This window comes from Podarcis vaucheri (genome assembly GCF_965113315.1).
Source record: "Podarcis vaucheri genome assembly, chromosome: 12".
In the NCBI taxonomy this organism is placed as follows: domain Eukaryota; kingdom Metazoa; phylum Chordata; class Lepidosauria; order Squamata; family Lacertidae; genus Podarcis; species Podarcis vaucheri.
The window spans coordinates 5,732,104-5,755,563 of record NC_138750.1 but is presented as its reverse complement, the minus strand read 5'-3'; the positions used below and the strand labels follow the sequence as shown (position 1 = coordinate 5,755,563).

The 23,460-nt window shown below is 41.8% G+C and overlaps 1 protein-coding gene across 7 annotated transcripts in view; it reads left to right on the top strand.

Moving 5' to 3' along the window:
• The window catches only part of HECW1 (HECT, C2 and WW domain containing E3 ubiquitin protein ligase 1), a 202,406-nt gene that overhangs the window by 141,308 nt on the left and 37,638 nt on the right, over positions 1-23,460 (top strand). For 5 of the 7 annotated variants that reach the window (XM_082192704.1, XM_082192707.1, XM_082192705.1 and 2 more), the window contains 6 exons: positions 340-441; positions 5,971-6,121; positions 15,808-15,938; positions 16,585-16,706; positions 20,340-20,525; positions 21,372-21,506. In XM_082192704.1, the coding sequence (XP_082048830.1) occupies positions 340-441; positions 5,971-6,121; positions 15,808-15,938; positions 16,585-16,706; positions 20,340-20,525; positions 21,372-21,506 (827 nt within the window). The remainder of the gene's footprint in view (positions 1-339; positions 442-5,970; positions 6,122-15,807; positions 15,939-16,584; positions 16,707-20,339; positions 20,526-21,371; positions 21,507-23,460) is intronic. The other 2 variants (XM_082192708.1, XM_082192706.1) reach the window with 1 other exon arrangement.

The following is a 23,460-nucleotide window of genomic DNA, read 5'->3' as shown; positions in this document are numbered from 1 at the left end:
CTATCTATCTATCTATCTATATGTATCTCCTCTTATTTAATTTATAGCTGGAGAGGTCAGGGACTGAACCAAACCCATCAGTCCTTAGTTGGGTTTACATTGTAAGTCATCAATCCTTACTATGCAGTGACTCACAAAATCTTCCTTTTGACTTCATATTTCAATAGTTCTTTGACTTGCACATTATTTTTTAAAGAGGGCTTGAGGCAGCTAATACACCAGATTGCTGTTAGCCCTTATCTGAAGTTCTTCCGGTCATTTGTGTTTATAGCAGTGCATTTGTAACCACTGTGTGGCATCCATGAATGAACATGAACATCTTGACTGTCTTATCCATAGGTGATTGCCCTTTACTCCATAATTCTCAGCCAATCAACCAGCTTCCCTCCATGAGGTCTGACCACCATCACTACCCAGCCATTGATGAACCTCTTCCGCCAAGTAAGCTTTAGTTTCTTAAAAATATACTACTTTTTTCAACTCAAGTTTTCCTGTTTATCTGAAGGGTACATATAACTAGGCGTTATGTAAAATACCCTGAAGAAAGTTCACCTGTTGTTCTGAAACTCTTATGATTCCTCCAGAATTACGTATGAGGAATGAACCTCCAGATTTGTTTAAAACTTCGCTTTAAGCAATTGAAGTTGCTCAAACTGAGAAGCCAGGTCAGAGCCAACAGCTTTGTGAACTGAAAGAAGTAGGCAGTTCAAACAAGGAATCGATCAGCTGGTACAGACTGCTGCTTCCTGTCCCCTAGTAGGCAATGGAAACATAAGCATATCCAACCAGTTTTGTACTAATTGGACTGCCTGCCATGCACTTCCAGGCTCAATTCAAGGTTTTGGTTTTGATCCATAAAGTCCTTCACAGGACGGGGCTGACCCATCTGTAGGACGTTTTTTTCTGCAGAAGTCCACAGACTAGTTGTATTCAGGTGATCAAGTCCAGCATCATAGGCCGTTGTTGCAGGCAATTAGAACTACATTAGCAAGAGGCAAGGTTTTCAGCAGAGTGACCCCCAGACTTTGCAATGATCAATGAGGTGGAGTACAAATTGGGCTGGTTTCTATAAATCGTCCAAGGTTTTGTTTGTTTTTAAGCAGACATTTGATTACCGTAAGCCTGCAACTTACACACATTTAACTTGTGTGCATTCAGCTTTAAAAGTGCATCAAAACTAAATAAATAAAAAGGGGCGGAAAGGAGGCAGGGTTCCAGGGAAAATAACTTTGGCAATCCCACTTGCCACTGAACCCAATAGGCTTGGACTACGTGCGCTGCTCTGGTTCGCCAGAAGCGGCTTAGTCCTGCTGGCTACACGACCCGGAAGCTGTATGCCGGCCCCCTCGGCCAGTAAAGCGAGATGAGCGCCGCAACCCCAGAGTCGTCCATGACTGTACCTAATGGTCAGGGGTCCCTTTACCGGTTTTGGCTTTATGAATGATCCCTGGAATGTAACACCCATGTAAGTTGCTGGCTTACTGTTTCTTATTGGCTTGTTTCCTGTTTTTATCATTGTTGTTTGCTGTTTTGTTTTATGGTTTTTTTCTTCAACTGTGGCAGTTTACCGTTTTTACAAGGACAGGATTGATGGCCAGTATAGCAGAGGATTTGATAGGGTATACCTCTCTCCTGTGAAGGTGGAAGGAAGTGGCGCTCACACCATAAAAAATATCTTTAAAAACTCTCTATAATTTCATTTTAAATACTTTGCCTTCACTCCGTTAGTGTATCCTGCACTTGATGCAAAACTTTCTGGAAAGTTCTCACAAACATGCCTTGCAGAAGTGAATCAGAGCTACTGTTCATTGTCTTGCCTTGCAGAAGTGAATCAGAGCTGTTCATTTCAGCTAGGTTTTTGCAGGAAGGCAGATTGTGGCCTTGATGTGTTTAATAAATCTTCAGCTGTTTAAAAAAAAGAAAAAAGATGAGGGCAAATATCTGGAGATAATTAATGTCACACTGAATAGGGCTGGGTAATTTCTGATTTTCAGCATTGTGATATATCACAAGCTAAACTGCAATATACCAGTATATCATGATGTCTGAAATAAGGATGGAATAATGTAAAGGCAAATGGGGTAATGTCTAAAACTACTTAGGGGTCTAAAACTGATAATTTTTTACTTACCTGTAACATACAGTTACAACTGTTATTTTATAGTACAAATAATTTTTAAATTAGCACATTTTCTCTAAAATTAAAGCTGTAGCATATTAGTAGCATAGATATCAAAGGTAAAGTGAGAATGTTCCCTAAATTTTTAAAATAACATTATTTGACAGACAGAAGGGCCTCCCCTGAAGATCTCAAAACCTGGGCAATTTCATTTGAGGGAATATACAGGTAGTCTGTCAGATCGCTTGGATCTCAGCCATAGAGGGTCTTACAGGTCACAACCAGCACTTTGAATTGTGCCCAGAAACAGATGGTTAGCAGAGGAGCTGTTATGTAGTCTGGTAACTGTTGTGGATGCTCCCTATAGCAGCCCCAGTCAAAAATCTGGCAGAAGCCCCTCAGGAAGGAACAGAGCCATTGTAAAACAGTGCCTCCAAGTCCCTTCCCAGTAGGATACCATCGGCCCAGAAGGATACCATGTCGATGCTACTGAAAGTCACTGGGAGGTCCAGCAGAACCAACAGGGACACACTCCTCCACCCAGTTATCAAGAAATCCACCAAGGCGACCAAAGCCGTCTGTCCTATAACCACGTCTGAAACAAGATTGAAGTGGATCTAGATAATCAGTGTCCTCCAGAAACCCCTGGAGCCTAGATGGGATCCCAAAAATGGGATATTGAGATTGCCAATGTGGGAGGGCTTTTTCAATAGAGGTCTTATAACGGCCTCCTTAAATGTGTGGTAGCTCTCACATTTCCTAGGATCCTGTACATCCTAAGACTGTACAGACTGGAAAGTATTCATTAACAGATAGCATGTTAGTGGGGTGGAATTCCTGGAGTGGCAGTGACATTTCTGGAGCAGAACTTGAATATTTCTGTTTTGTCCTTCCGGGTTTATGCATTTTTCACCACTTTTAATATGCCTATTCTTCATAAGGAGTACCTAGCATCTTGCATTAACAAAAATGTCCAGTAGATGGCATACTCTGACCTGTAACACATAATACTGTTGTAGTCTTTCAGGTCTAAGATATTACTGCTTGGTTATAGAAAGTGCCCAGTGTGTTCAAAAACTAGGTAAAGTTTGCAAAGAAAGCTTTATGTTTTTGTTTTTAATCCAGTTACTTTGTTTTTGGTGACCTTCCTCCACTGGGCTGTGGATGTTCCCTAAACTTCATCACTGGATTTGATTCTTACTTTGTTGATGCAGTAAAGCCAAAGGAAGCCTTCAGTTGCCTGGAGCCTCAGCTGAAGTCTGCTGTAGATTAAGACAGAAGAAGGAAATAAGAGAAGTTCATATAATAGGCAAATATGTCTCTCCTCCAAAATCTTTTCCAACCACTTTGCAAGTGAAGGCAAATTAGATTTCAGATTACAGCCAGATGGCCTACTGTTGTTTAGGAAGAATGCTTATGTGGACTCTGTACCTAAATCTATGAAGATTCTATGGATTCCAGTTATTTTCCGTCCTAGGGACCCTTTAATTCACCCTTCTACATTTTCATCTAATATTTTACTGATAGGTTTATTGGCAGTGTTTATTGTGGGGATTAATTGATACGAAATCCCAAGCATAGAAGTATAAACAAAGGTCTTCACTAATACAAATGGATATATTAGTGAATATCACTGAATCTTTAGTAGCTGTATATTCTATGTCCCTGAACATGTTTGTCTTTCATGTGCCACGCCAACTGAATAGTTGCTGCCGGAATTGAATTATTCAGTTTTCCATTTGATTTGAAAGCCACATAGGGACGATAATTCTCAGCGGCATGAATTTTTAAAGCACATTTTTTTAACTACACACTGCAGCCTGATCTAAAGATTTTTCATTTTTCTGGCATTTGTAATATGCCTTTATTGCTTCCTGAGTAACTCACCCTTAAGCAGGGAGAATCTATTTTATATCTGAAGGTGTAAACATGGATTATAGTATGCTTGACTTGATGGAGAAAGATGTGCTTGTCTTAAAGTATTTTTCCAGTGAAAGCCAAGGAGTGATGGTTAGAATTAGATGAAATCTTCCTGAAAGGTCTAGGGTATGACCACTTGGGAGAATTCAAAGGACTATAGAATATTCACAACAGCTTTTCTGGGACCTGAGAGGCAAGAACTTATGTGTACCTTTCAAAACAAAGTAGCCTGATATAACCACTGACTCTATTCCAGTTAAAATTCAGTGCTGTTGAAACAAATAATCTTATTGCTGTCAGTGAGATTTAAGCTGTAATCCTAAACACACACTTATAGGGAACATGAACCATTGTACATAGTGGAGTATGCATAGGATGTGACTGAATAGCTGCAGTCCTAAATACACCTACTTCAGAATCATGCCCGGCTCTTTGGGACAAACTTCTGAGAAGACATGCATACAATCTGCTTGAAGTGATGCATAACTGGATTGTTGCCACTTTCTGCCACTGTGTCCCCATCATCTTGGCAGGTCCCAACCATATTCTCCTTTTTAGCACTTGTATGTCAGCAAGCTCCAACTTCAGGTGTTTCACTGGCTGGGCTGTTTCATGTGCTATGTTTTTTCTACACACAAACTCTGTGTTAAACATGAAATGGCCCTAACTCTTTCACAACTGTCTGTGTTCTTTGCAATACATTGTCCATCTGCACTGTTGGACAGATCTTCAGTGTTCACCAATTATATGGGTACATGTACCATGTATTTGCAATCCTTCCCCACTGCTTGCCATGCCACTATGATGCTATCCAATTAAACTGGCAAACCTCTAGCTCTGGGCTTTCAAGTGGGCATTAACCATTGTATGTGATTTGTGAGTGCTTTCTACATGATTCATTGCATTATTGCACATTGTGGCAGGCTTACTAGCCATAGTAATTCAAATATAACCTGGGCAGGAAATGGTGTCCCAAACATTGCATGTTTGTTTGCTATGTAAAGTAATTTAAGGTTGTTGATTTGGAGTCCAAACATTCCATAGTGTGGCTTTTTGTCCAGCAAAGCATACGTCTACTTTTCAGCTCCTTCTACGCATGCCCACAGTTATGGGTAAAATATACCCTTTACTTTTTAGGGATCACTCTCATGGGATAAAGCACAATTCCATAGATTTTCTAGCCCCCATCAGGGTCCTAAACCCTTTTAAAAATCCCTTTTAAAAAATGCATGTGATTTTGAGATCCAGAAATATTTCTCTATGGGCAGGAGGTCCAAAGCACAAAGAACCATTTGTGTATAAGGACCATTAATTTCAGTGGAAGGGACAAGCACCATTTGCTTACAGCTTTAAGACTGAAGACTGATTAGGAAGCTCAAGAAGTACAACTACAAAATTTGCATTAGGTAAGAGCCCCACTCTGCAGTGTTGGGATACACTGTCCAGTTCAACTTCCCTCCACCAAAAACCTGGGCACCTCATGGACTTGGAATTTGAACCCGTGCTGGATCCATTTTTGCCTGTACTTTAGCTGGCAGAGCTAGTGCAGTTCAGGAAGTCCACATAATCCAAATGCGACTTGGGCACCGTATTGCCCCCACTTTTTTGCCAGGGTAGTGTTTCCTTTGCTTCTGGATTCCTTTGCTGTTAAGCATTAGAATGCTCCTATGCTGATGTTCTTAAACAGTGTGTTTTACAAGTTGTTGGTCATTTTTAAATCTTGTATTTAATTTAGGAATATCCTTTGATCAGAACCCTGTGCAGCAGTTGTTACTGTTTTCTTTTTGGTAAATATGTTTGCATAATACTATACATTTTGGGCAGGAATGTTTATATATCTGGATTCCCCTAATAGTCTAGATTTCTGGATGTCCACAAATGACCTCATTTTCTGTCTTTTTCCAATTTCCTAAAAAAAACGTTTATGCAAGACTGGGAAGCTCGGATAGATAGCCATGGTCGGGTATTCTATGTGGATCATGTGAATCGAACTACAACTTGGCAGCGTCCGACTGCAGCAGCTACTCTTGATGGAATACGCAGATCAGGGTCAATCCAACAAATGGAGCAACTCAATCGGCGGTGAGTTAGACCAAATTTCTAAAAAAGTTCTAGCTGAAAACCATCCTATTTGCCTTCATTTCCCATGCCTATAGGATCTGGCACACTATGCAGACAAGAGACTGCAAGTGCAATCCTATACATGTCTGCTCGACATGTATAGGACTCCAGTGGAGCTTACGGTAATTCAAGGTAAGTGAGTATATAATTGCAGGCTGGGAGCATCATAAAAGGTGCTTACCAGATTAGAGGCAGCTTGCAGTTTCCAAGAGATTTGAAAATTGTATAAAGGGAGACACACAAAAAGATGTTCTCTCAAGGAGGGCAGAGTTAATATTACAACAGACACAGAGTGCCCCCCCAAAAACCAAGCATTGTTTAAGCTTCCCTTCTGAAACAGCTAATATAATTTTCCCAATCTCCTAATATCATGGTCTTTTTGTTTCCCTACTTCTCCTCAAAACCACTGGACAATACACAGCATAAATGCAATCAATTCCAGCTTATTTTTGTGATTGTAAGTTGTTTTAAACTGTATTTTATATTGTATTTTAATGTAACCTGCCCTGGGATCTTCGGGTGAAGAAGAGATATTATTATTATTATTATTATTAATAATAATAATAATAATAATAATAATAATAATAATAATAATAATATATTATGTTACATTGCATTATGTTATGTTACCGCCTGTAAGTTTTATATTGGTGGGTGTCTGTGCAGTAGTTGGTTAATTTCTTTGTTGTTTTTGTTTTATATTATGTTTTTGCATTTTAATTAAGTGTGAGGTGCCTTTTAGGTTTTTGGACCAAAATGTGGGGTGAAATAAATGAAAATCTTACGTTACATAGAGAAAACAGGGTATGCTTTGATAGATGTTAAGAAGAAGGAAGAGCTCAACATAAACTGCAGCAGGAACCCCGTGCTGCTTATAATGTTTAGTTTTGCTTTCGGAATCACAGCAGGATCTATGAATTCTCAAGCATGTATGAGTTTTTTAAAGTAATAATCAGGGGCTACTAAGTGTTGGTGGAAGAAAATTTTGATGCTCCTCATCCTCAAAGGTTACACATCATGGTCTCCCCATGTTCCCCCTGACACCACCACATGCCTGCCCACTTGCATACACAAGGGAAGCTCAGCGCTGCAGCTGAGCACACAAACAGGTGGTCCAGCCGAGCAGAGGAGTGAACAGGCAGCCAGGTGGGTCTGTGAATGGCAGCAGCGGGGGGATTGGGGGATTGGGATGAGTTGTGGGGTAATGGGGGGTTGGGGTCAGATTGCGAGGGGGAAGTTTGGGTGAACTCTGAGGGAGGGGGAGTTTGGAGCAAGCAGAGGGTGGGAATTGACAATGGGGTGGTGTGGGTAGGCTGGAATGGGGGGGTTGAAGGAGCTCTGGTGGGATGTGGTGCTGGGTGAGGTGTAAAGGGAGGTGGTTGACAAGGGGGGGTAGGATGGCAGGGATGGGGGTGGGTGGGGGTGGTGAGCAAAGCACGCAGGGGCAGCAGTCCTAGTATTCCAGTATAAGGCAGGTGAACGTCAGTTACAAATCTGTCTGAGATGTTTATGGGCAGATTTATTTTAAATGTCTTTACTTGACCTAAATCCAGGTCACACCAAACAAAGTGGGTCAATACATGAAGATGCATGCTTCTGTTTCTCTTTTTAAATAATTTATAATTTCACTTGACATTATATGACAGCAAAATCATTTTTCACGATAACCTCGGGAAATGTTTTTGTTTTTCCTCCTCTCTCAGTTTACCATAACAATATTGTTTTCCATTGAAAAAACCTGGGCCTGGAACATCTATCCTCTAATTACACACCTTGAAGGGAACAGGCAGGCTAGCTGGGGGGTTTCTTATACTTTAAAATGTGGGATGATTATCTTTGGTGTGCCAAGCAGGCAAATTCAAAGCTTCTTCCTTTCAAGACAGCCAAACAAAATGGGAGTTCTTCAGAACGATTTGCAGAAAGGAGGATTATAGAAATCAGCTGCCAAGTGACAGCCACCAGGAATTTTAGTAATTCCCCTAAAGGCTTTAATTCCTCTAAAAATATATGTTGTGGATAAGAGAACATAACACCAATGAGTCCCACAAGGTATTATCTCAAGCATACTAGTCGGAGTAGTATAGTAGGTCAGACTACTACAAATCCCAATTCATCCACAAAACTCACTGGGTAACCATGGGCCAGTCACTCTTCCTCAGTGCAATCTTCCTCACAGGGTTGTTGCAAGAACAAAAAAGGGTGAGGTATGTATGGGGGCCGGGGATATGTCATCCAGATCTCCTGCGAGGAAGGTGAAATAGTAATATGGTTGGGTGCCCCCAAGCTGCTGCATTTGCTGTGATAAATCTATGTGTAGAGACTACAACTACACCAAAGCCCATTCTTACATATAGAAAATTAGCATGTCAGAGAGGAGGCTAAGGTACAACCATTTCCCCTAACATACCAGTTTTCTACCAGTTTTCTTCTTCTATTATTATTATTATTATTATTATTATTATTATTATTATTATTATTATTTTGTCTGGAGGACAATTTAGCCATGGTACCATCCATCTACAGGTTTACCATCTCACTTGCTGTTTGCAAGAACTAGGCAATGAAAAAATACTTTTTTAGGGAGCAATGGCAAATTAAACCAGTTCCAGCCCTTGCTAGAAGAGATCATTTGGTTTATTTTATAAAAATAACATTTAATTGAATCAATATTAGCTTGATGTAATTGAAATATTTATTTTGAATGTGCTAGCTTGTGTGCCAGGTATCCTGTTAACACAACCTTCTTGCTCTCCCTTCTCTGTTAATTGCGCCATTCATGCTTCACTTCCTGCCCAAGATGCGCTCCTTTCTTTTTGCACTATACACTTATGTAACACAGGCCTACATGTTGCCAGAAGGAAGTAGTTCTTTTAAGATTCAGAGACAATGAATACAATAATAGGTGAAGGCTAGAAATTCTTCATTAATACACGCAAAGAAAGACTAGTGCCCAAACTGCAACTCAAAACCCACTTATTTATCGCCAAGTGCCAACACGGCAATTTAACCTGAATACTGAGGTTTAGAAGGGGAGGTTGGCACATCCATGTGGAGAGAGAGTGGAGCAATACAGTGGCGCCTCAGTGTTTGAACAGCTTAGTTCTCAAACTACTTGGAACCCATACACTTCAAACCCGGAAATGAGTCTTCTGGTTTTTGAACTTTTTTTGGAACTAGAACATGCTCTGTTCTGAGTATAATTTCCATTTTGATTGCCACACTTCCGTTTTCAGAATGAGGGAAGACGAGCTGGGTGGCAAGTGAACAGGCACCTGCCACTCTCCAGCGCTGTGTCCCTCTGCCTCTGCAGCCACAACTGCAACCCCCCCCCCAGCTCTGGAGATGCTGAATGAGGGAAGGCTGGGCTGGCAAGTGAGCAGGCAAGGGATGAGGCCATCACCCCCCACCCCTGCCTTCTCCGGCTTGCAGGCAAGCAGGAGTGGGATCAGGCTGCTCTGCTAGGCAGTGCTGCTGCTTGCACGGGAACAGGAGCTGGATCAGGGCTGCCAGCTGAGGAGGTGCAGCCTCTGTCACACTTTCCACTGAAAGGGTTCGTGGCTGCACTCCCCTCAAGGAAGAAGAAGCTTAAAGGAGCCCCCATCTCCGCATCAGAGCTCCTGCAACTTGCGAAGTGGAGGCTTCGTGCTTCCCAGCTGAGAGATCCCCACCCTGCGTCTCCGCTCCTCCACCTGCAGCTGCTGGGTGACCTTGGGCCAGTCACACTTCTCTGAAGTCTCTCAGCCCCACTCACCTCACAGAGTGTTTGTTGTGGGGGAGGAAGGGAAAGGAGATTGTTAGCCGCTTTGAGACTCCTGAAGGGGAGTGAAAGGCGGGATATCAAATCCAAACTCTTCTTCTTCTTCTGCTCCTGCAAAAGTAGGCGTGGGAGCCGGCAGCTCAGCTGGGGAGCGCGAAGCCTCCACTCCACCTCTGACTCTGCTCCCATTGGCCCTGGCCAGAGGGTGTGTAAAGCCTCAACCTCGCAGCAGCAGCAGGAGGAGGAAGGAGGCTGCTCAGAAGTCTCAGCAGCCCACCAGTGCGGCAGCACGCTTCTGAGCGTGTGCATAGCCCTGTGCCCTCCCCACCCACAGCAGAGGCTCTCCAAGGGAAAACGCGCACCCAGGAGGTTGTGGCTCCATTTTGCACACACACACACCCTGACGCCCCATCCAAGGCGCTTCTACTTGGACACACGTTGAGCGGAGGACTCGATGCACTGCCCTCACCTTCTGCCGGCTCTGTGCAGAGAGGGCTCTGAGTGGCTCCAGTGGCAGGCGTGCCATAGGTTCGCCACCACTGGGCTGTGGCATAAAGCTACAGAACAGATCTTTTCTCTGGTGGCCCCACTTGTGGAATGCTCTCCCCAGGGAAGAGCATTGCTTGGTGCTTTCCTTACATTTCTTTAGGTGTCAGGCAAAAACATTCCTCTTCCCCTAGCACAGTCTGTGGTCTTTTAAACTGTGTGTGGCAGGGCTATTGTTTTTGTTTATTACTATGGTATGTATTTTTGTGCTTTTATATCGAAAATTGTCCTGTGATCCTTGGAAGAAAGGCAGTATAGAAAGAAAGAAAGAAAGAAAGAAAGAAAGAAAGAAAGAAAGAAAGAATAAGAATAATAAACAAGACAACAGTGCTTACGCCCCTCCATTTAGTTTCTGAAGACACCTCAGAACAGCAATGGACGGGACTCCTGCATCAGCCAGCACATAGCACCTTCTGCAGTCCAGATCTATACTGACGTTCCAAAAGACAGGGCTTCCCCACCCCTTTATATGCTGTCCTGATCTCAAATTAGGCTTACATACAGTACTATTTTTCTAGAAATAGAGATGCTGGAACTCCTAGAAAAAGAGGTGCCGGAAGAGGTGTGTGGAGGGGGTATTTTTATTTTAGAATAAAAAGAGCTTAAGGCAGCTAACAACAATTTTAAAAACCCTGTTAAACAAATAATAAGTAATTAAACAACTGAAAGCTAAGGGAAAATAGAAACAGCAAACAGAATAATTAAACTTAATTAATAAAAGCCCACCTTTATAAAATTATGTGAGAAACAATTGTATTGGCACCAAACTTCTCTGTGGTCCAGCAAGACTGATAGGGAGACGCCCTATGATTCACTTATTCCATAAGATTCCTTCAGCCAAATACATTGTGGGATCTATCCTTTAGAAAGCCACAATTACGTCATACCAGTAACATATAAATGAGACCTCCCTGGAGCCTCACCTTTCTTCCCTCCGGTGGTTGTGGCAGGTCCATGAAGGTCCTTTTAAAGTATTCTATGTACATTCCTTCTGCATTAGGCTTAAATATTGAGATGAACTGGGCAGGATTTGTGCAACTGCTAGGCTTTTCCTCAGATGAAAATGAACAAAATACTTTTGTTTGTTTGCAGTATTTACAGTCCGCTCTTACTTGATTGTACAAAAACCACAAAATTAGGTCCAATAAAACACAATTCTAACCCAAGGTAAACAAGCAAAACTACAGCAGCAAAAATTAATATTTCAATTTAACCAAATGACTAGGTAAAAATAAACAAAACATTCAAGCAGACAGAAACAGATGAAACAACCAAAGTCTGTGTGCCAACAGACCTTCAATCTGTGACTTTTGAGTAACTTAACAACTGCAACCCCCCCCCCCCATCATCCAGGATCTCACCCTGAACAGTGTAAATGGTTGCCCACAAGCATCCACAACAAGAAACTCCCATCTCTTATCCACAATGACAACAGAAAAAAGAACACACCCAAAATAAAAACTAGGTAGCGATAAACCACAGCTAGTTTTCCTCTCCCTTTCCCAGTCCTGAGAAAACCTCAGGGTTGCCAGGTAGAGACATGCCAGATGGGTTTGCTGGCATCCCTCATCTCTCATCTTCTTTTCAGCTGGCACAGACAGCATTCAAGGTCCTTTAGGGTCTAGACTAAACAAAACTATGGTTTTGAAACTATTGAAAAGCATACTGGGGTTGTTCCAAGGGGTTTTCAGTGTAGGGCCGGTCTACTCATGAGGTTGGCTGAGTGAGGCAGCTGCCTTAGGTGGCGGGAGCCCAAGAAGCAGCACCCCTGAGAGCATGCCTCAGGCCCCACTGCTGGTGAAGAAGGGGTGCCGGCAGCAGCTCTGGTAGCTACTGGCAATATCTTGCCAAAATGTACTCTGTGAGACCTTGTGTGAGATCTCACCAGAACCCACTGTTATTGCCACTGCTTTCTGGGTGTTGCCATGTAAGGAAAGCTTTGGTGGTGGCAGTGGCAGAGCGGCACCTCCCCGTTTTGCCTCAGGCAGCAATACAGGACGCACCGACTCATCTCAGTGAGATGCTTAATGATGGCCATCAAGGAAGCCTCCCTGAAAGACTGGTTGTTCGCCTAACAAAAGCCAGTTACAGAAGAGGGAATGGGCAGCGAGGCACATCAGGCTGGCAGTGTGTCCCAGAGCACATATTCTGCAGAATGCTGTGGCAGTTCCTTGGAAAACCAGTCTTTAGGGGCTCCCTGAGGACAGAAAGTTTGAAAACCACCATTATGATGCATGCACAGTAAATGTACCCACCATCACAACTATCATTTGGAAAAAGTGCTGGATTTTTCAAATGCATCCACATAGCTGTTTCGAGTTTTTTTCCACATATGGGGGCATTTTTTCAGAATACCTTGAAGATTGCTTTACACAGTTTTGACTAAACTGTAGCAGTCTCTTGGTCCATTGCTTTGCTTCCTAGGCATTATTAGCCCACAGGGGATTTTTCTACCATCTAATTAAATTGGAAGCTTATGCACTGTATATATCCCTCTAAATAGGTGAACTACGTTTTTTGTTCTGCTATTGCATGAGGGGGGCATAAAACTCAGCCTGCACTGGAATGGAAAGTTTGTTCAGTCAGCCTGCTGTGAAGTGAATAAAAATGTTTATAGGTTCTTATAAAAGAGAGAGTGGGGGAAAATAGAGCTATGTTAATTTAGTGTGAAGTCCAAATATAATAATTTGTTTGCAAAGGGCATATTTAAAGGCAAAACAACAAATCCTTAGTTCTTGTAGTGTTTTTTTTAAAGCTAATTTTATTATGCTATTTACCTTCTTGCTAATATGCGTATGTGCATGTAAAGTTAAATATAAAGCATTGATTATTGAGGAAATTAATGAAACAAAAGCAGTCTACTCTTTCAGCCAAGCATAAATCTTTATATTTTCACCTTTTTCCCAATTCAGTTCATGTATTTTATTAAAACTTCCAAGACTGTCTAATCATAAATCAAACCAAACCAAGAAATAACCTAAAAACAAAATTATTATTATTATTATTATTATTATTACTACTACTACTACTACTATTACTATTACTATTATTAATACCCTGCATCCTTACTAAGAATGAAATCATTTGGAGCCTTATATCGTTTCCCCCTGTAGAATGCCATCCTGGAGGATGTCAAAGAGTTAAACAACTATATAATTTTTTGTAGACATCTGAAGGCAGCCCTGTTTCGGGAAGCTTTTAATGTTTGATTTTTTGTTGTTTGATTTGTATTCTTGTTGGAAGCTGCCCAGAGTAGTTGGGGTAACCCAGTCAGATGAGTGGGGTATAAGAAATTATAAATTATTATTATTACTGTTATTATTATTATTCCAATCCAAATGCCATAAACACCTGAGAAACCTAAAGCATAATTCTAATAAATATTAAATATAAACTACCTAATTATATTTAGCTAATAATATTGAACCAATACTCAAAATTTGCCAATCCAAGCCAGTAAGCCTACCTAATATCAAAGTTTCACATTTTCTTCAGTTTACCTATAAGATTGACTTACCCAATATGCTCCCACTTGACAGCTTTGATTGGCAGAATTTGCAGTTTTACTATGTGCCTTCACCACATCTGTAAGAACTCCATTGTTTAGTTTGGAAGCCTCAACACTTTGGAGCCTCCCTGCCTATTTTTATCAGGCCGCCGCCTTCGCGCTCACTGAAGACATTTTTATTTAGACAAGTCTATCCAGATTTTTATTTAGTTTATGTGAGTTTTAATTTGTTTTAGTCTATTCTATTGTTGTTAAAACTTTCTGTATGGTTTAAATTATGGTTGTAACTTTTTTAGTGATAATTTTATTGTTCTACCTTTTTCATGAACTGCTTCGAGTTTTCTTTTACCATCAAGCAGTATATAAATTTTGTGAAATAAATAAATAATCTTTATTTATGGCAACCATAGCTGACTACAAGGTCAGGCCAAGATGAGCCAGACTTTCACTTTCTGTCTTTCTTTCCTGTTAGGCTGCACTTACTTAAGGGGATCATGCATAGTTAATTCACTGTGCCCAAATACTTCAAAATAACAACAGGCAATGACCACACATAACACTAAGCCAAATCGTGGCTAAGCATGAAGGAGTAATCATGGTTGTGCATGGAGCAAAAACCATAGCTCTTTTGCACCTGTCCTGGTCCTGATGCTGCCCAGGCTCATGGTTTGCCTCACTCCAAACAAGCCCAGGTTTGTTCTTGCCTTCCTGCTCATGGCAGAGAGGGCTTCTTTAATCAAACAGGAAAACAACTGAGTGAGCCTTCTTTGCGGCTTTGTCACTCAGCTGTACAGGGAGGCTTGCCACGCTTTGTTGGAATTTAGATGTACACTGAAAACATATTCTCCCAGTACTTTCAAAAGACACTCAAGTATTTTCAGTGTTGCCTTCCAAACTGTTCTATTTGTTGATAGATTTCTTGTCCTTTTGTTCTAATATTTTCAATCACCATATTTTTCGCGCCATAAGACGCACCTGACCATTAGACGCACCTAGTTTTTAGAAGGGGAATGCAAGGAAAAAACAGATTTTCAAAGGGAGCGCTGAGCAGAGCCTGCATGCATCCCAGGCTTTTCCCCAGGAGGGAGAAGGGCAGCCCATCACTGACGGACTACCCTTCTCCTTCCTCGGGGGAAAAGCCCGCAAGAGCCACACACACACTCCACGCAGCTAGTGAAAGGGAGTGTGGCTCTTGGGGGCCTTTCCGGGAGGTGGGGGAAGGGCCTGAGGGGCTGCCCTCTGTCCCTTCCCCCACCTCCCACAAAAGCCAGCAGGAGCCGCGCACCCTTTAAGGAGCGCACGGCTTTTGCGTACTTTTCTACAAGGAGAGAGAAGGGACTGACGCGGCCAGCCAGTCCCTTCTCCCTCCTGGAGAAAAACCCACAAGAGCTGCGTGGGGCTGTGTGCGGTTCTTGGGGGCTTTTCCCGCCTGCCTCCCGCCTGCATTCGGGACGCAAACACATTTCCCCTTACTTTTTAGGAGGGAAAAAGTGCATCTTATAGAGCGAAAAATACGGTAATTGTCTATAACATTTGGTGTTTTCCAAGCCGAAATGCAGTTCACTAAAGTTATAAAGTAACTAGCAACTTAAAGCAGCCTTTCTCAAACTTGGGTCCCCAGTTGTTGTTGGGCTACAATTCCCATCAGCTCTAGCTACCAGGACCAGTGGTCAGGAATGATGGGAGCTGTAATCCAACAACACTTGAGGACCCAAGTGTGAGAAAGGCTGGCTTAGAGTCCAAAAGCAGGACACAAAAACGCTATGCAGAGGTCTCCTCATTTGTAATGTGCATCTGACTAACATATTTTACTTCCTCCCCTTTTTCAAAATCAAGGTACCAAAATATTCAGCGAACTATTGCTACGGAAAGAACAGATGAGGACGCTGTGGTTAGCAGCAGGGTAGAGAGGCTTCCCGCTGGAGGCGGAAGTGATTCTGAGGCAGACCCTTCCCAGCCAAATTCAGGTAAGACCTTTACATGAGTCGGTGTCCTCCTCTTACTATGGTATTGTACAAGCTTTGTAGATGGGGAGGGGAGCGTCACATTTCGCAGGTGCTCCTCAGTGAGGGTCTGGTTCTCACTGTTGTGATAAAGTCTATGTTGGGGCCGTAAGTGGTGGGTCCCAAGCGTCATTGCTCTTCCATATTCCCTACTGTTGGTTTATTTATTTCATAAAATTTATATGCAGCTTGACTGTTAAAAATCCCAGAGCGGTTAACAAAAAGCTAAAACCATAACATCAGGAAAAAGATTTAATAGGTTAAATGCACAAGAAGTTAAGATACTTGAAAAGATACTTGTGGATGTCAGAGATAAAAAGAACTACTCACTTTTACACTGGATATTTATTTATAAAACTAAGTTGGAAAGAACTTGTTGCCTAAAAGCCAAGACTTAGTTAAAGGAATCGACAAATAAGGAATTGAAAACACAAGAAGCACAGGTTGGTTGGGGCGGGTCATGCCGTGGATTAACAAGTCCTTTCTGTAACTACCAGGAAGTTGGCCAGAAGCCATGCTTCAGAGGGGGAAATCAGAAGAGGGGAGAATAGTCATTCAAAATTCAAATGTTCTCTTGCTGTATATTACATGGAAGCCTTTTTATTTTCAGAAATTAGAAGAGAAGTACCTGTTTCTCCTGTGAATTCTCAAAAAATCACTTTGTTGCTGCAGTCTCCAGCTGTAAAGTTCATCACCAACCCTGAGTTTTTCACGGTGCTGCATGCAAACTATGTAAGTGCTTGACCCTCAGTTATCTTGCAAATTGCTGATATACTTTGATAGCAGCATCCAGGTGGCACTTCAGTTCTCTCTCTGCAATTGAGAATGTACAAGAGAGAATGAAAGTGATCGGAGAAACTATGCAAAAACCAGAATTGCAGAGAGAGAACTGAATTCTAGGGAAGAAAATACAACTGAATTATCCAAGTGATAAATTTATCCCCACTTGAATTTGTTCACCTGGATGGTCATGCAGAAGAAATTTGGCTTTGCAGCAATCCAGCAGCATGGTTTGCAAAAACCCCTCTACATGTGCCTCCTTTTTGAAAAAGGAGCATTTGATGGTTTGAAAATGTATGATATCAAACCTTATCACTAAACCTAACTACAATGAGATGTTTAGTCATTGATCCACAACAGAGTACAGTGGTGCCTCGCAAGACAAAATTAATTCATTCTGCGAGTTTTTTCGTCTTGCGAATTTTTCGTCTTGCGAAGCACGGTTTCCCATACCCACCCTGGGTATTAACGGTTTTAAGAAAAAGGAAACAAACTTGCAAGACGTTTTCGTCTTGCGAAGCAAGCCCATAGGGAAATTCGTCTTGCGAAGCAACTCAAAAAACGAAAAACTCTTTCGTCTTGCGAGTTTTTTGTCTTGCGAGGCATTCGTCTTGCGAGGTACCACTGTATTGTTGCGTCATGCATGTTCAAGGGGAATCATAATGCATAAAGGTAGCTTTTCTCACTGCTAAGATATTTCAGAAGATGTTGGACAATTACTGTGCTCATCTGTTTCTGCCTTAATAGACCTGGATCTACATTATACTCCTTATGCAACATTTTGGTTAGCAAGGCCACTAGCTTGTCATATGTACAATTCATACTCTTTCCATTTCTCCACGCTAGAACACTCCTAACACATTCCTATGTAAAATAATCACTAAATCAGTATTTTACCAAACCCTAACCAAGTATCTCAGAACAGAGGTTTTCAGATCCTGGAATGCCTTTTGAAAGCTTCACATGGGGTTCCTCAAGGAGAAAATCAGTAGTAGGAGACAAACCTCCCCAAGAGAGAACTTGTGTGGCATTACTGATCTCCCACCCACCCAAAATGGTTTTTAAAAGCATAGTTCCATGTGAGTTTCTATACTTCATGACAGTGAATGAGGCTTCCACCCATTGCAGTGTTGAAAAGCTAACCCCCCCCCTTTTTTTTTTGTTCTGAAGGAAGCTTCCAAGTGATGAGGAAGTATCCTTGCAATGCTATCAGGGCGTTACTGTGACTTTATTGAATTGCATTAATTGTTTTGATGAATTTGTTGTTGTTTGCTTTATATGCTTTTGTGTTTGATATTATAGCAGTTGCAGTGCTTGCTGCTTTTTAAATGGTGTTGTGATTATTGTGAACCACTTTGAACTCAACATTTGTTGTTGGAAAAGCAGAATACAAATATTAAATCAACACATCTCAGCCCCTAAAACATGCAGCCAAATGGGAATGTATTCTAGGTTGCTTGTTCATTCATGCAAGGCCATTGCATAGCTGTCAACGTTTCCCCTTTTTTAAGGGAAATGCCCTTATTCCGAATAGGATTCCTCGCAAGAAAAGGGAAATGTTGACAGCTATGGGCCATTTTTGTGCCATAGATGAACTGACTCTATGCCCTAGAATGCATTTGAGAATACTGTGCACTATCCTGGGGCTCTTTGGCAGATGTTCAGGGGTTTCTTGGTAGGCAAGTTGATGCAAAGAAGTTCCCCAGCAAGTTGAAAACTTGAAAACTGCACTGTCACAAGGCAAGAAAGTATACATATCTCCACTGTTTTGGCAAATGCACACTTTCCCCTCATAATTGGCTAAGCAGAAACAAAATACAGTTTTAAAAATCATTTCAAGGTTTCTCTGAGAAGTATGTTGGAATGACTGGTAGAGCATAAGCAGTTTTCTTAAGATCTAGTTTTGGTTTGGTCAGGGGATTCAAATACTATTCAGAAAACGTCTAAGATTAATCTGAATATTCCTCTTTGAACTTTCTGTGGCTTTCACTTTATATTAGTAGATCTTACATCAAAGCAGGTATCAAATTAATTTGAACAGAGCAGCACCTTTTCTGTTACAACAATGAATTTGATTCTGCCAAAGAAACCAGAACGACCTGCTGAAACATCTGTTAAGGCAGTCATACAAATTCCACTTATGTAAAAATAATATGCTACATAAATTTGGGCTTAATGTCGTTATAATATTTTAACCGCAAACTCCAATTAAAATTTAGAAGCATTAATTATGGCCATGAAAATTGAATTGGAAAATATTATCCAGCAGCTGGAGCTGAAATGGAAAACAGATCTCTTCTTTACTTGAAGGCTTCAAAAAACCTATGAAATTTTTGGTCTCTTTTAAGGTCTCAGAGAGCTACTAAAATCGTCAGTGAGCTGGTGGTGGAATTCCAGAGTTTGTACTACTAAGTTTCTGTAATCCCAACCCCAAGCTAAATAGCAAGAACATTATCATATATTTCCAGAAATTAATGATCATTCCCTGTGTGTGATCATAAATACTTAGCAAGTTACATTTGTGCTGGAGCAATGTGAGAGCCTCTTCCATGTGGCTACATGATATTTCACTGCAGCAATATCTGTAGGAAGGAACTGGAAGGTTGAGGCAAATGATATGATTCCTTCCCATGCCAATACCATAGGCCCTCAGGCAACGACTGCTTACTTGCCAGAGCCACATGGCTCTTTCTTACAGATGTTGCTACAGGGGCAAGGGACCCACTGAATCACAGGAGGATGTAGTGTTATGCATTCTGGGTGACTATAGTCTGACAACTAAGACCAACCATGCCTCAATTTGATCTGGAATAATCTTGGTATTTGTGAACTTTCTTGCTGAGCATTTAAAGGCTCTTAATGCGGGTGGCGCTGTGGGTTAAACCACAGAGCCTATGGCTTGCCTGTCAGAAGGTCGGCGGTTCAAATCCCCACAAGGGGGTGAGCTCCCGTTGCTTGGTCGCTGCTCCTGCCAACCTAGCAGTTCGAAAGCACACAGTTCAAGTAGATAAATAGGTACCGCAACAGCGGGAAGGTAAATGATGTTTCCGTGCGCTGCTCTGGTTCGCCAGAAGCGGCTTAGTCATGCTGGCCACATGACCCGGAAGCTGTACGCCGGCTCCCTCAGCCAATAAAGCGAGATGAGTGCCGCAACCCCAGAGTCGTCTGTGACTGGACCTAACGGTCAGGGGTCCCTTTACCTTTTAATGTGGGAAAAGACAAACAGGCAGCAACCATTTTAGGTGTGTCCAAATGACAAGCAGGTCCTTTGGACCCGGAAGAGGGATGGAACGGGGACAGGAAGGAATGGAACCCGCAAATGAAATGATCATTGCCTGTATTAAATGCATATTCTTTGGGCCCTTTATTAAAAGAGAAGCCTACCCTTCTGTAAATAACCAGACTTTGGAGTCTAGCAGCTCACAAGGCTCTTAAAAACAGTTACATGATTTACTATTTCAGACAAGAGAGTTTTGGGGGAGGGGGTTGCCTGTATGATTCAAACATATTCTGGAAAAGGTCATTAGAGTTGACACATTTGCAGTCATGAAAGCTTTGTTTTCCCCTCCTGCTTTTTCTATCCAGAGTGCCTATCGAGTGTTTACCAACAGCACCTGCTTAAAGCATATGATTCTAAAGATCCGCAGAGATGCTCGCAATTTTGAGCGGTATCAGCACAACAGGGACCTGGTAAATTTCATCAACATGTTTGCTGACACACGGCTGGAGCTTCCCCGCGGCTGGGAGATCAAAACTGATCAACAAGGCAAGGTACAATAATTTATACAATATTGAGTTCTCTGCAAACTTATCTGACTTATTTTATGAGGTTGACCAAGAATGCCCAAGGTGTTAAAATGGATTAGCTTTGAAGTTTGTGCCTTATTCTCAGATGTCTCCTCCTGAGTCATTCAGTGGCATACACATTAATAGGCTAAGTATATGAATTTGGGGACCTGAATACATTTATAGGACACAACTGCCAGTGCTGGCTGTCTACAGGCAGTCAGGCCGCTGAGCAGTCACAAAGGACAAATGGACCACAACCACCTCAGTCTGTGGAGGGGGTCCAAAGGGCCACAGTAAATGTGATAATGTGTACGCCTGTAAGCCCCTGCGTGTGCTGCTAATAGAAAAGTTCACCTTCCCGCACACAGGGGCTTTTGCAACAATGCAACGGCCATGGGTGGGAATCAAAGCTGCGTGCAAGTGCAACAACTTGAGATGTCCTTTTATGCATAGGATTTGTCTAACAACTTGAATGAGGTAATGATGTATATGACTGGTGGAAATTGAAATGCTTTGTAAAAACTTATGTATACCCCCTCTTGCCACTAGGAGGGGGTCCAGACTTTGCAGAACATATCCCACTGGATCAATAAATGGCTGGACTTTATCTCCTCCCGGCTCCTGGGTCTTATTGACAAGAGACTTAGAGGGTTTTGTAGGGTTTGACCCCTTGCAACAAGTCCACACCTGAACATCTCATTGTTCAAATGGAAGAGCCAGGCAAGATGCCTTAGAGGACCATGCAGAATCCTGCTGAATACATTGTTTACTCTGGTTGCTTTATCAGTATTATAATCATTGTTCTTTTCCAACATTATTTTATTACAGTCCTTCTTTGTTGACCACAACAGCCGTGCTACTACTTTCATTGATCCCAGGATCCCACTTCAAAATGGCCGCCTACCCAATCATTTGACTCACAGACAGCATCTTCAGCGACTCCGCAGCTACAGTGCTGGAGAGGTATGTTTTCTTGCTCTAATTCATTAGGATTTCTGGATAAATGGGTATATTCACAACAAAGCAATTTCTTCGCATTCACCTTGCTAGCTTTATAATTTGTAGGAAGTGGCTGGATATGTAATAAATTATATTGTGGCCTGAAACCTGGGATGGAGAATGATGATGAATTAGAATTCAGATACATATACCCTATTAACTGAACCCCTGTTCAGCCCATTCAATACTTGGTAGATACCAGGAGCAGGCTATACTCACCCTAACATGGTCTAGTAAGAAAAGAAAAATTCCAGAAGATTAAATGTTATGGATTAAGCCATATTGGGGAGGGGGCAAGAAGGCATATCGTAGTGATAAAGAAAGACAGAGCTTGCCCAGCTATGAGTTGCCAGTGTGGTACAAAAAATAAATGACATTATAAACTGCTGCAGATATTAGCTTCAGCACAGCTATCAGTACCTCTTGCAGCCTTCATATCTTGTAAAGTGATTAGAACAGATTTATATCTGCTTGTTTCCAAGCAATTCATTTGCTGGCTGTCAACAGCAGATTGTATCTTGGCTGTTGAGTCCTGGAAGACTTGCTCCCTGCCTTGCAGGCCTTTCCCACGAGGCCTGGGAAGGAGGGGCCCTGACTGACTCCAGCTACAAAAGCTGAGGCTGAGACTCTGGGACTGAGGTATAGTTTAAGAGTTTTGGGAAGTGGAGGGTTGCGGGGTGAGTTGTTGCTATTATTATTGTTGTTGTTGTTTTGTATCTTTACTTTTAGTTCTTCTTATGATTTATGTGGCAATTGTTTAATTTGGTTGTGTACCTTTTGATGTTTTATTTATTGTTTATGACTACTTTTGTAATGTACTTTTTTCCATGTTGTAAGCCACCTTGAGCATGGAAAGGCAGCATACAAATAAAATGATGCATGCATGCATGTTTTTATTTGCAGCTGCCTGTCCTTAGAGTTGGTGCTGCCAGTCCACAGATTATACAGTTGCCTAGGTTTTCTGTAGAATGCACAACCTCAGGGTGTGGGTCCTTCTGTCATTCACAAAACACAGAGACACAAAGCACAGGCCTTGGTGGGAACACCAACCGTTCTGGCCTGGAGTGCATTGGCATAGTAGCTGGATGGGCCATAAGACAGTTCTAACAAAGTAGGAGCAGCTAATTAAGGAAGGCCAGAAAAACATAAAAGACTCCTTGGTACCTCCGGGCTCTTAGACCCATCCTTCCGACACACGCTCAGCGCCAGCCTTCATTGCAGCACACAGTTCTCCAACATTTCTTAGAAGCTGGGGTTCACTAATTCTTCTTTCCTTTGTGTCCCAAATTGCAAAGAAATATTATGGTTGGAAGCCGGGATCTTACCTTTTACCAGCTTTGTCATCTTTGTTGTTCAGGTGAACTATGGGCTTTGTTCTGCAATCTTTCTGTGACAATTTTCATGCTGGTTTGTTAAGTGCTTAAATCTATCTGAACGCAATAGGAATAACTACACTGAGACTGATATAATGGTGCCTGTCACATACAAAAGAGAGGGACTCAAAAGCAGGCAGTTTCCTTTCTTAGCAGACAGTACACAGCGTGTTTATATTTTAAATAGTAGGCAACATCTTTTTAAAATTCTCTCATTAGTGTGCAGCAATTTCTTTTTCAACACATACGTTGCTATATTGGCTGGTTCCTCATTACCTATATGCTACATGTATGCTCTCCTTTTCAGAAGTGATTTGTCACATTTAGCTACTTTTTATAAATAGATAATTAAATAGAGCTGGTGCTTTACTGTGATACAGAGATTGAATAGGTACACCTGAAACCTTGAATTTAACACCAGCTCCTTGAATATGTGCATTTTCTTGTTGCAATAATGCTCAAATGCCGTAGATAATTATTAATATTTTTGATTTTGAAAAATCAGCTGTCTGAGGCTGAAAACCTGCACACAGAATGAGTAGCCC